Below are 13,561 nucleotides of genomic sequence, written 5' to 3'. Positions count from 1 at the left end.
CTCCGCCTGGCTTGGGCCCTAGGTCAGGACAGGGGCTGGGAAAGTTCCTATGACAATTCCCTGCCTGCACAGGATGACAAGACCTCGTAGGTGGAGGGGGTGGGGCTGAGGAAGGGGCCTGACGGTCAGTCTGTGGGTCGCTGCTGGGGACCCTGGCATTTAAAATAGGGGCTGGGGATGCCTGGGTGGCTCAGTCGGTTGAACTGATTCTTGGTTTTGGCTCAGGTCACGATCTCACGGTTTGTGGGTTCCAGCCCTATGTCAGGCTCTGCTGGCAGCTTGGAGCCTGCTTGGGATTCTGTTTCCCTCTCTCTCTGCCCCTCCCTGCTCTCTCTCTCTCTCTCTCTCTTTCAAAAGAAGTAAATAAATATTTTTTAAAAAAGAATATGGGCCGGACCCAGGGCCACAGGCTGTGACAGTCTGCCGGGGTCTGTCTTATTCTCAGAGGGCAGTGCCAGCCCCGACTTGGGGCATTTTGGGGTCAAAAATGGCCGTCTGGAGAGAGCTCCTGGGGAGGTGTAAAATGCCAGCCAGGTACCAGCTTTCGGGGGAGTATAGCTGAGGTTTAAAATTTCGGTGCTAGAACCTACTGATAACAAAACTGCCCAGCCACACGTTGACCTTCAGGGTCTCAGTGGAGAATTGTATCAAGTTCAGCGGCCCGTGGTGGCACTCCTGCGGGATTGTAGGCAGAGTTCTGAGAACATGGCACGCGTGTGTGGTTTCCGGAACCTGACAGTATGTTTCCAAAGGGGTTGGAGCCCGGTGGTGGGGAGGGGGTTAAGAGCTATAGGCAGGTGTTCAGCACCTTTGTCTGCATAGGCATGGTAACCCCCAAATAATCTCCTTTTGTAAACCTCCTGGCACCTGCCACTCTGGGATCAAGTTCAACCTCCTACCCATGGCCTTCAAGGTGCCCACACTCTAGGCTGGGCTCCTTCTCCAGGCTTATTGCCCACTAGCCCCCCCACCCCCACCCTGTCCTGGCCACACTGAACTCCTGCAGGCCCCTGAATGCTCCAAGCTCTTGCAGCCTGCAGCCTTCCCTGTGTCTAGAAGCTTCTGCAGCCTGCAGCCTTCCCTGCTTCTGGAAGCTCCTACCACCTGCTCTCCTCGGCTGCTCTAAAAACCCTTGCTACCCTCTCTCCATTCAGTGGGAATACCACTTCCTCCAAGAAGACTTTCCTGACCTCTAGCTCATTCGCTCCTCAGTGCCCCTGTAGTGCCGTGACCCACTTCTAGAGGCCATAGTTTTTAAAACTATGGCCTAATTCTCACTGTGCAGGGCCTGGCTGGTGTTTGCTCCCCGTCTGAGTCAGCCCTGAACCCCGGGCCCTGACCATGGCCGGGAGGTGCTTGGCAAGCTAGCGGTTCAGTGGGCAAGCGACCACAAAAAGAGATTTGCTCCGCTGCCCATGGAAAATGGAAAATCCCGGCCGGAGGGACGGCCTCACAATGGCAGTGCACTGGGAACCCCGGGTGGCGTCCAGCTCCAGGGAAGCACATGAGATAAAAAGTTACCCGTCATCGGGGAGCCACCCCCTCAACAGCCCAGTGGTTACCTGTGATGTGCCCTGGGCGTTCTGGGTCATGGTGAAGTGAACCGTCACGGGAAGGTGTTTTATTTGCTTCGTATTTACAAGCGCTTTTCCAAGCAGGATCTCATCAGCGCTGGGAGGTAGCCAGGCAGGAATCCCCCTGTCCTTGTACCCAGCCTCACAGTCCAGAGAAGGCACACCACTGGCCTGGGATCACACACCATCCAGTTTCCAGAACAAATGCCTTGGGGCCCAGGTCCCTGAAGGGACGGGCCACTGCAATGACAAACCGTGGCCTGGGGAGGAGTTTGGGGAGAGCGTTTCTGCTCAGGGCGCGGGTGAAAGGAAAGTTAAAAGGACTGTGGTTTGCAAGACAAGAAAGGGCACCGGGGCTGGAAGGGTGACCCTGCTCTTTGAAATTTTATAGGGGAGACAGACACAGGGGCTGGTAGGGGAGACCTGGGCCATAGCCTGCTACAGCAGGGGACAGCCCAGGGGCTGTGGTCTGGCCTAGAGGGAGGGCTTGTGCAGGGAGATGAAAAGTTACACACTTAAAAATGTCATGCCAGAGCAGAGTTCAAGCTCCTGGTGACCCCAGCATCAAGAATGTGGGAAGCTCCCAGAACGTCTCTGCCCCGGCAGTGTGGGTAGAGCGCCCCCTGGTGGCGTTTACAGGAATCGTTTCATTGTGCAGCAAGTTCAAGTTCCAGGCAGCCCTGTCCCTGCTCTGGCTCTCACTTGTGCAGAAGTCTGTATTGCATACTTGGGACTCCAGTAGTCAGCAAGGGCTTTAAAGCGTGGGCCGGCAGGGTCAAAAAATAAAACACAGCAAAGCCACGGACATGCAAGTAACACAAAAGGAAAGACGAATGTCTAGTGGTCTTCCACAGAAAGATCAAGTCCATTAGTTACAGAATTAATACACATACACAAAAGCTCAAGGTCCCATTTTATTCTGAATACTGGTCAAATATTAAAAGTGCCCCAGTGCGGTTTATAGTTGGTGAAAATCGGAAACAACCTAAACGTACAATTAGAAGGACCTGACTTGGTAAGTTAAGGCATCCCTTCTGTCAGAGGTTATGAGGCAGCCGTAAAACACCACGTTATAGGAGAACTTGTGGGGAGATGATCCTTCCGTATCATCAAATGAGAAATGCATGAGGCAAAAATGGGCATTTTGTAGAAACAGACTTTTGGAAGAATTTAAGTGTCTCTGCATAGAAGAAAGCCCAGGTGGATATATTCTGACACACTGATTGTGTTTGTGTCCAGATAGCTCTGTATTCCTCATTTTCCTCTTTTTTGCTTATCTTTCCCCATAATTGCATGTGAAAGCTGAAGCCACGTAAAACTGGGGGCTGCTGCCCCCCCCCCCCCGAGCACCGAAAGGCAGGAAGGGTTGAGAAGACTGAGCGGGGGTGGGGAGGCAGGGAAGGGCAGAGAAAGCCCGGACCCAGTTCAAGACCCGAGCTCTGGTTCTGTTCTCCCTCCGTGTGTGCTGTGTGACCTTGGACCGGCCACTGTCCCTCTCTGAGTAGTGGTTTGGTCACTTGTGAAATGAAGGGCGTGTAGCACCTTCTTCTAGGATGTCCCCCTCCCCCACCAAATTGCCTCCCGGAGGCAGGGGGTCTGTGTGTTTCATCCGCGGCGGTGTCCCCAGCTCCAGAACAGGGTCTGTCACTTAGCTGAGGCTCGGCAAGTATTTGTTGAACTGAATTGAAGTCAACCTGGGTATCAGAACGAAATCCAAACAGAAGCAAACAGAGCTGCGGTGCTGGCCTTTGACGCTGCCCTCCCGGCTCTCCCTCCTCCTTTCTTCCCTCCTCCTTGCCATCGCTCTCTTGCTCGCCTCCACGTGGAGCCTCTGTCTCCCTTTGTCCATCCTGCTCCCTCCTCTTCTTCTCACGACCTCCTCTCTCCTCCGTTTCCTCTTCTCCCCCTCTTTCCGGTGGTGATTTTGATGAAATCAAAACCCCACACGCAGAACACGAGGCCGGCGCCCAGGTCCCTCTGGCTTTGGGGGCTTTGGGCCGAGGCCCTGCTCTGTGGCAAAGCCCCCGGGGGATTCTAAGGTGCAGCCAGGGTTGAGGTGCCTGGTCTGTGAGGACGCTGGACGTGACATCACACAGACAGCCGGGAGGTCCCAAACCCAGAGAGTGAGCGGAAGATGCTTGAGGGAGGGAAGGGACTTGGTTTGGGGGAGGGCCAGGGAAGGCCTCGTTGAAGATCTGGCCTTTACACGGAGCCCAGAGAAGAGCAGGTTAGCCGGGCAGAGGGGTGGGAAGAGAGGCAGGCAGCAGGCACTAGGGGTGCAGGGCTCTGAGGCAGGGTGGGGGGAAAAGGGTCCCTTTAAAGAGCAGAACGAGGGTGGGGGCAGTGGGGCCGGGCAGCGGTTTCCTCTTTCTGCACAGCGGGAAGCGTGGGACATCGGAGACAGGAGAGCAACCCGATCTGGTTTCCATCTCACCGGGATGGCTCCGCTGCTGAGCGGGGTGTGCAGGGAGGGGCGGAGAGAGAGGTGCGGGCAACCCCCGTCCTTCCTAGGAAGACGTGTAGCCAGGCAGAAGGAACAGCATATGCGGATGTGCAGAGGCAGGCAAGAAGCCGGCTGGGGAGGGGCCGGGAGGCCACCGTGAGCAGAAACCAGGGTGAGGAGTATCAGCCCCCCTGCCGCCACCCCAACAGTGCGACAGTGCGACAGTGCGTTATGGCAGCCTTGAACTGATCCCAGCCTGGGGAGGGGGAGCCACGGGAGGCCTTGTAGGTGCGAGAGTGCAAGCTAGGGGGGTCCCTGGCACTGTGGGTGGGATGTGGGGGGACAGGAGGCCTGGCTAGGTGTCGATGCAGGGCTCTGCTGAGAGCAGGTGAGCAGCCGGGGGACAGGGGACAGGGGATGATGTTACCTGTTCTCCTCTGTTACCCCTGCACCTAGAATAGCACCCGACACACAGTCGGAGCCTAATAAGTGTTTGCTGAATAAGTGCTGCATACCTGTCTTTCTGCAAGTTCTGCCCATCCATCTATCAAACATTTATTAAGCACCTAATGTGTGCCAGGCCAAGGTGAGGGTGCCAAGCACATGAGGCCAAGTGGAAGGCTTGAAGGACTCAAGGTCTAGTGGGGAAGCAGGGGCAGAAGCAAACAGCGCCCATTAGAGCCTGGTTCCAAGTAGTGGGGGCCGTGGGAAGCCGGAGGGGGCCCGTCCCCAGCCCCTCGTGGACGGTGGATCGGTGCTGGGCTGTGTCTGCACGATGCCCTGCAGGGCGGGTGCCGGCTCAGGGAAGCTCTGTCCACACAGCTGGCTTGCCGTTTGGGAGAGGCCAAGGGGAGGGGTGTCCCCCGGAGACCCGTGGCTGCAGCATTTGGGACTTGTTGACGGTTGAGGGACAGGACTGCCTGGGGCCCCCGGGCAGGCACCTGCCTCTGCTGGGGGGACACAGAGGACCTTCGGGAAGGAGAGGGGACTGGGAGCCTGTGGTGCCACTCTAGGGAGCCCGGGGGCATCTTGGCCGGACAGACACTCCTCGGAGAACCGAGTGCCATACCTCGTTGTCTGCTGAACTGAGTCGTGCCAATAGGAGGGGGGGTTGGCCTTCGGACCAAGAGCACTGGGGCCGGGGTCAGGTCTCGTGCCCTCTGCTCTCAGCTGGGGACCCGGCTCCCTCCCGAGTCATTGGAGGAAGCATCCTCCCAGCTCCTTCCTTGTGTTTTCCTCAAGGACGCCCTGAGCCAGCTTCAGGACGAGCCACTGGCCCTGCCCGGGGAGGGCGCCCTGGATGCCTGCCGAAGCCGAGGCTTGCAGACCACCCTCTGCTCCCACGGCGCCCCTGGCCCGAGAAGCTCAGCAGGTGTGTGGGTGCTGTGGGTGCGTCTGGTGCCTGCGTGGACCTCCGCTGACGGGCTAGCTCGCTTAGGACATGCTAGTGTGCCGGGACGGGGGCGGGGCGGGGGGGGGGGTGACTGCCCCATTCTGCAGAGGGGAAGCTAAGGCTCAGAGAGGTAGTGTCGCTTGCTCGATGCCACACAGCTGGAGAAGGTGGGATCAGGATGTGCGATGTCCAGACAAGGTCCTTGACGTGGGCTCACCTAGACATTGAGGCTCATTCCCTCCGCCCTCAGAAGGGTGCCAGCCAGGTGACACCTGTTCTAGCACGGGGCAGCCGGTGTCTCGGGAGGGGATGTCTTTGCAGAAGACCATGTAACGAGTGTTCTGTCCCCCACCCCCCACCCCTTGACAGCTCAGGGGTGAGACAGGTGTGAGGTCTGGGAGCTGCTAGGACTCAGAGCCCCTTGTCCCTAACTGGTCCCTCATGGGAACCAATGTGTCTGGTCACAGTCTTGGGCCCGGCCTCCAGAGCCTCTGTTGCAAAAGCCGCTGCACTTGGGGAGCCCCAAAGCCACGATGTCCAACTAGCTGTCTGTGGTTTGCGGACAGCCTTCCGAGGCCAAATGCAGTTTGCAGACGAGAGGGTTACTGACACCCAGCGGTGCCGGTGATGGCCCCCCTGATGCTCCCCCTCCCCAGCTCTATCCTATTTCTGGGGAACAGAGCTGGCAAGTCAAACAGGTCCGATTTGTCCGTGGAAGAAGGAGGAGGGGGGCCGTCTGGTGGTGAAGTCTAGCGTCAGCCCCTTTGTCTGCATGCCAGCCGTGCGGGGCTGGGGGTGGGGCGGGGGATCAGCACCCCGTGCGACCACGAGGGGGCCGGGCTTGAGGCAGGTCTCACGGCAGGTATGAGTCACCTGCGTGAGCTTTGTGGTCAGCACAGGTAGCTTCCAGACCCGACCTGCTGCTCATCGGCGACAGTCATTCCCCATCCGCGAGCCTCGGTTTCCTTGCCTGGCAGGTGGCGGCCATTGGCTGTCTCTGGGGCTCAGAGGACGTGAGTCCGTGAGAAGAGCCGGGCCCTCCCAAGTGCAGGGGGCTCAGTCACTGGCAACAGTTGTGAGAAAACCCCTAGGAGGGTCTCTTTAACTCTTGGGGTCCTTGCCTCCCAGGCCAGCCCTCCGAGGCGTGCTGCTCCCAGGACCGTGTCGGGGCCGGGCGAGGCCCCTGTGTTGTGGTGGCAGGCCTGGAGGCCACAGATGAGACCCTGGAAGACGTCACAGGATCTGACCGTGGACGGGTGAGGTCGGAGGCTTTCTGCCAGCCCAGGGCTCCAGCCCTACTGCGCGTGGGCGGCGGGAGAAGGGGGTCAAGAAGGGCTTGGAAGAACGTTCTGGAACTAACTGAGAGGGAGATTCGAGGGGATGCACTGTAACAGCCTGAGACCTGGGTGGGGAGTGGGCAGGCAGGGGGTCCCCAGCCCGGGGCCACGGGTCCATCAGGCCGCACGGAGACAAGTTGCCCCTCCCAGGCCCCCCTCCCTTCTAGCAGCCCTTCCCCAGCCCAGCCTGTGAGCTGGCCCAGTCTCCTCCCTGGATACATGCACTGAATTAGTATGTCTTGTGGGCCCGGCACCGGTCTAGGCCCAGGGCCCTGCCCCACCCTGTCCCCTAGATCTCCCACGACGACGGAAATGTCCGGTGCTCTTGGAATGTGGCCGGTGGCCGGTGGCCTGTGGCTACCGTATTGGACACGCAGGGCTGAGGGGCGTTAGGTGATGCCCACGTAGATGTGCAGCAGGATGTGGGGAGGGGAGCACAGTAAAAGGGAACATGAACCGTGTGGGGAAACGGTCAGGGGCTTCTTGAGGAAGTAACGTCTGAGCAGAGATAGGCATCGATTGAGAGTAAGCCACGAGGGGATCTGGGGAGGGATATTCTGGGCAGAGGGAAGAGCAGGTGCAAAGGCCCTGGGGTGGCACCAGGCTTGGTGTGCTAGGGAAGCCCGTGTGGCTGGGTGAGGAAGCACCAAGAGCATCAGGAGATGAGGTCTGAGAGGTGTGGGGGACTAAAGAGAGGCAGGGGCCGCTTCACACCTTCCCTTCTCTTCTCTTCCCATCCCTAGCGGACTCCGGCTGAGCCCAGCTTGGATGCGCAGACTTTTCTCCTCATCTGTGGCTGCCCCCCCGGCCAGTACAGGGACGGCTCACTCCTCCCCGTAGAGCTGGCCGGGATTTCGGAGCAGAGGCTAGCAGCTGCCCAGGTCCTGGTGCAGACGTCCACACTCCCTCCCTGGGGGCCGGCCGGGGACCCCCCTTCCCTGCCGCCGCTGCTCCTGCTCCAGGAGGCTTCTCCACAAGAATCCCAGATGCGACGGACGCTGGACTCCAGGTTCCCACCTGCTCCTAGAGCCGGAGGACCCACCTGCCGGAATCCCCACTGGAGAAGGGGCCAGAATGCCTCCCTCTGCCATGAGCCCCCCCAGATCTCAAGTCACAAGTTCAAGTCAAGTGTGAAAGGCGCTTGGAAGGAGGGAGGAGGGCCCCCAGAGTGGAGAACCGAGGAGCGGGGAGCGAGGAGGAGTCGGGGCAGGAAGGAGGCAGACCTTGGTGACAAGAGCAAGCTAAGTCAGGAAATGCGAGACAACCCGAGCCCGGGGGACGGCATCAGAGCCCCAGAGGGCGAGCTGGTCGAGAACGGGGCCTCAGAATCCCAGGCCTCTGTCTCCTGCCCTTGGCCCAGGCCAAAGCTCCCATGGCCTCTTTTGCAGGAGGAGGCTTCCGTGTCAACTGAGGGTCCCGCACCCCTGAGTAGGAGGCGGAAGGAGGGAGGGCTTTCGTCACTGGAGGAGGAAGAGGCCCCCCCAGCCAGGGCCCAGGGCTCCCAGAGGCCAAGTCCAGGAGGCACTCAGCTCCTTGCAGGGCAGGGCGAGGAGGAAACGCTCGTGTGGTCTGCAAATGCTCTGAATCTGCAAGAGGAAAGCCCTGGGGACCAAAGGCAAGGAGAGAAGGAGGAGAAAGCACCGCGTCTAGAAGGGGCTCGTCTGGGCCACAGGGATGTCCCAGGGGAGCCTGGCCCCGAGGAACGTGAGCACCAGGAAACACTCTCCCTGGTGGCAGAGGGAGGTCTGACACTGTCTCCCCGATCGGCTTTTCCACCCAGGGGAACGGAACCTACCAGTGATCCGTGGGCTCTGAGCCAACAGCCTGACAGGTCTGAGCTCAGAAGAGACGAATTTGGGAAGGAGGCAGAAGCTTCTTCCCAGCAACTCTCCATCCTGCAGCGTGGGGGCGGGGGGCGATGGTGGCCAACCTCCACACCGGCTGGAGGAAGCAAGAGCTTGGCTCGGAAACAGCACAGCCCCCCAGAGAATGCTCACTCCCAGCAGGCTTTGGCAAACCAGGGCTCGGATATTTGCTTGGCCAGAGAGGTCAGACCCGGAGGGACCGGCGAAGAGGTCGGACCAGGTGGGACGGAGGTCCTGGGGACCAGCACTGCTCTCCCAGGGATGGTGCCTGATTTAGACGACGTGGGTCCGGGTCCAGAGTGGCCCTCCGAGCTGGGTGGGAACCAGCCCTCTCAGCCACTGAGAGCCCTTGAAGAAGAGAAGAGAAGGTTTCACCAGCTCATTTCTGGGCTGAAACGAGAGAGAAGCCAAGTTTTACGTGACAACGCCGAGCTGCGGGGCGACCGAGAGAGATGCCGTCGAAAAGCGTGCGCCCTCGAGGAAGAGAGGGAGAGAACTGTGACAGAGATCGCGGCCCTCGAACAGGACAACAGCATACTGCTAGGAGACATCGCGCGCTTGAAGAGGGAGCTGGCCCAATACCGGCAGGTCGTTTCTGACCTGGAAGACTGCAATGGGAAAAGTTACAGCAAAATTTCCGAGCTCGAAGAGGAGAACGAGCAGCTGAAAGGGCGCCTGGCCCAGCTTCAGAGAGCCACGGCCGAGAGCGCCAGAAAATCCAAGGGTGTGATGGAGCACGTCACGATGGAAAACCGGGAGCTCAAGGCGCTGATCTCGGAGCTCGGGGTCACTTCCAAAGAGCTGATGAAGGGCGTGGTGCTGGGGGTAGAAGACACGGTCCAGGCCTTCAGGGGGGAGAACGCCCATCTTCTGAGCAGGATCCGCGTCCTGGAGACAGAAGTCGCGTTGGGGGCCAGCACAGCTGGGGGCCGCTTGGTGAGAGCGGAGGAGGGTCCGCAGGGGGAAAGCACGATGGCGGGGGGCAAGGGGGGTGCTGTGGAAAGGGGGGTGCAGGTGACTCAGATGTCAGGGCAACTGACCGCAGAAGCCCACGGGCCGCCCTTGGAGGAGAAACCGGGTCTGGCTGGCAGGTGGATGGGGCCTTCCTTACGCATGGAGAATTCCAGAAATGATGGCAATTCAGCCGCCTTGTCGCTGGTGGGGGGAAGTGCCGAGGTATCCAGCGCCCCGCGAGGAAACATCAACGGAGCAGGAGCGAGAGAAGCACGTTTGGAAAAGGAGGAGAAAAGACCATGGTGTTCTGCAGACCCAGGGCGAGCTCTGAGGGCAAGCAACGGCCCCCAGGTAGGTTGATCTGGAATCGGTGCCTTCTCATCATCTTGCTAACTTTCTAGAGTGCGGAGCATCCCCTTTCCTCAGGTGAGCGTCCAGCAGCCCTCGGAGGAGGGACGATCATCGTCCCCATTTAGCAGATGCGAGAACGCGGGCACAGGGAACTTTAAATAACTTGGGCCGTCAGGTCGCAGGAAGGGTGGACTCCCACCCGGACGGCCCCTTCCTGTGCACAACCTGAGACACAAGCCTGCCCCTCTGCTCAGGCTGTTTAGACGGGTGTCGGGTGGGATGGCGGCGGAGGGGGCCGTGTTCAACTTTGACATCAGAGCTCACGTTTTCAGCGGCGCCTGGGTGGCTCAGTCGGTTAAGCGTCCAGCTTTAGCTCAGGTCATGATCTTGCAGATCGTGGGTTCACGCTCCGCGTCGGGCTCTGTGCTGACAGCTCAGAGCCTGGAGCCTGCTTCGGATTCTGTGCCTCCCTTTCTCTACCCCTCCCCCGCTCACACTCTGTCTCTCTCTCAAAAAATAAGTAAACGTTAAAAAAATTCTTTTGTTTTTTTAAAAAAGAGCTCATATTTTCAGATCCAGGAGATTTTCAAGCAGTCCAGGTCCTAATTCTTCACATTGAGTCTCTCTCTCTCTTTCTCTCTCTCTTTTATGAGTCTCTCTCTCTCTTTTAAAGATATAATTGACATAGAACATTGTATAAGCTTAAGGTGCACAACGTGTTGACTTGAAACGTTTATATGTTTCAATATGATCACCACCATAGGTTGGCTAACACCTCCATCAGGCTCTGCATTGGGTCTTAAAAGGGACAATGGAAAGAACAGGGGCTTTAGGACTCACTCTGAGGTCAAACCCAGCTCTGTACTTGACCACGTCTGTGATTTGGCCAAGACGTGGGCTTCCCCGGGTCACTGTCCACACGTGTGGACGGTAATCAATGTTTAGGAATCGCAGGAAGAAATGCTCATCACTCTCACGGTGGTCTTGCATATCTGTTAAGACATCTAGCGTTGAGCCCTTTGACCCATATTCTCTCTGTCTCTCTGCAGCAATTTTGTCATTCGTGGCAAAGGATTCTCTTTGGGTTTTGCTGATTTTCTTCATTTTATGTCTGTCTTTTATTTCACCGGATTCTGTTTACAGAATCGCTCCCTTTCTTCCCCTTTGTTTTGACTTAGTTGGCTGCTCTTTTTCTTCCATCTTGTGTTGAAAGCTTAGATCATTGATTTTCAGCAGGTTCTTCTTTTGTGATCTGTGCACTTAAGTCTTTGCAATTGTTCTAGCGACCAGGTTATAGTCTATTTTGGTAGGTATCCTGGAGGTCCTTGTAAGGAGTGAATATTCCAGAGTTCTTGAGGATTGTGACCAGTCCAAGGTGGTTAATTGTGCTAATCAGATATTCTGTGTCTTCACCAACATTTTGTCCATGTGTTTTGTTATTTACAGAGATACGTTTGCAATCTCTGAGTGTGCATTTGTGTATTTCTTCTTGGCGTTATATTAGTTTTGACTCATATATTTGGAAATTTTCTTTAACGTTTATTTATTTTTGAGAGAGAGAGAGAGAGAGAGAGAGAGAGAGAACAAGAGAGGAGGACAGAGGATCTGAAGTCAGCTCCTTGCTGTCCGCACAGAGCCCAATGCGGGGCTCAAACTCACGAAACTGTGAGATCGTGACCTGAGCCGAAGTTGGACGCTCAACCAACTGAGCCACCCAGGTGCCCATGGAAACTATTTATAAGATACACACGGACTTAAAATTACGTTTTCCTGCTGACTTGATTCTTTGATCGTGATGAAGCGTCCCTCGTTATCTCTCAGCCTTCTTGCCCAAATTATGCTTTGTCTGACCTTAAGGTAGGCACATCAGCTTCTTTCCCTTAGTGTTTTCATGGAATCTTCAACTTCTTGTACACCATCCATCCTTTTGCATTCAACCCATGGGCATCCTCGAAATAGCATGCGACTGGTGTGTTTTCGCTTAGCTCAGTTCCACAGCCTCTGCTTTTCAGTTCAGGTGTTCGGTCCACATACATTTCATGCATGTGATGAAGAATTGGGTTTTTGTTCTGTCTGTTCTGTTCTGTTTCTCCTTTCTGGCCTTTGCTTTTGGTATTCATAAATATTTTCTATTATTCATTTTTCTTCTCCATTAGCTCATTCTGTTCCTCATTCTTTCAGTATTTGCCCTAGAGGTTTCAAAGTGTACCTGTTAATTATTTAAATGTACCTTACATTAGTACGTTTACCAGGTAATGCAGAAGTCCCAAATAAGTGAATAATTATTAATGATGAATGCAAAAATTTTAATTCCTCTTTCTTCTTTTCTTCATTTTTAGCGTATATATTATGTCTCTGCCTAATAAATGTCACAAGGCGTTGTTACTGTTGTTGTTTAAAGCAAGCAATGATCTACGTTTCCCCATATGTCCTCACGTTTCTGTGCTGTGCATTCAGTCCTGGGGATCTGTTTTCCTTCTGTCTGAAGAACTTGGTTGTTTCTTCTGGTGAGGATCTGGATGTAGAATTTTAGGTAGGCAGATATTTCCCCCTCTTTTGGCCCTTGGAAGATCTCATTTCATTGCCTTCTGGCTTCATAGCTTCTGTTCAAAAATTGGTTGTGTTTTTATTCTGGTTTTTTTTTTTTTTTTTTTTTTTTTTGCTTGGTTTTGTTTTTCTGAAATGCATGTGTTATTTTGTCTCTGACTGCTTTAAGATTTCCTTTTTATCTTTGGCTTTTGGCAATTTGACTATGATGTGCCTGGTGTGGTTTTATTTATATTTATCCCGCTTGCATTTTTGTGAGCGTCTTAAAATGGTAGACTCAAGGGTTTTTTTTATCAAATGTGGAGAATTTGGGGTCGTTATTTATTCAAATATGTTGTTCTGTCCTATTTTTCTCTCATTTCCTGGATATCCAAAGTTTTTGACTCTATCCCACATCTTTGGAAACTGTTCTGTTTCTTCCTTTTTAAAAAATATTTGTGCATTAGTTTGGATTTTCTATTGACCTGTGTTTAGTTCACTAATTCTGTGTTCTCTTGTGTCCTATCTTCTGATAATTCCATCCTATGAGTTCTTAATTTCATTTGTTCTATTTTTTGGCTCTAGAATATCCATTTTATCTTTCTTAAACAGATTCTGATTCTCTATTGAAATACCCCCATCTTTTCATTCATTTTGTCTATCTTTCCTATATTTAAAAAAAAATCTTTTTTACCATTTATTCATTTTTGACAGACAGAGAGAGGCAGGGTGCGAGCAGGGCAGGGGCAGAGAGAGAGGGAGACACAGAATCCGAAGCAGGTTCCAGGCTCCAAGCTGTCAGCACAGAGCCCGACGTGGGGCTCAAACCCACAAACCATGAGACCATGACCTGAGCTGAAGTGAGATGCTTAACCAACCGAGCCCCCAGGCACCCCAATCTTTCCTATATTTTGAAGGTCTTGTCTGCTAATGCCAATATCTAGATATCTCTGGGTCTGTTTGTTTCTTGGTTAAGTCCCATTTTCCATCTTCTTCATGTGTCTGGTAATTTTCAAAAACTTTTGTATGTTGGACATCGTGTAGGATGAGATGTGGTAGAGACTCCTGATTATTAGCTCCCTCTAAAGGATGTTGAGTGTGTCTTCTTCTGGCAGGTA

General features: G+C 54.9%; 1 protein-coding gene across 1 annotated transcript in view; it reads left to right on the top strand.

Annotated features, from left to right (window-relative positions):
• Positions 1-13,561, top strand: part of CB1H4orf50 (chromosome B1 C4orf50 homolog) — a 53,849-nt gene that overhangs the window by 17,017 nt on the left and 23,271 nt on the right. Inside the window, exons 5-7 of the mRNA XM_042984976.1 lie at positions 5,260-5,389; positions 6,539-6,666; positions 7,491-9,917. Of these exons, the coding sequence (XP_042840910.1) occupies positions 5,260-5,389; positions 6,539-6,666; positions 7,491-9,917 (2,685 nt within the window). The remainder of the gene's footprint in view (positions 1-5,259; positions 5,390-6,538; positions 6,667-7,490; positions 9,918-13,561) is intronic.

This window comes from Panthera tigris, chromosome B1, assembly GCF_018350195.1.
Source record: "Panthera tigris isolate Pti1 chromosome B1, P.tigris_Pti1_mat1.1, whole genome shotgun sequence".
Lineage (NCBI taxonomy): Eukaryota > Metazoa > Chordata > Mammalia > Carnivora > Felidae > Panthera > Panthera tigris.
This window is presented reverse-complemented; position numbering and strand designations above follow the sequence as displayed.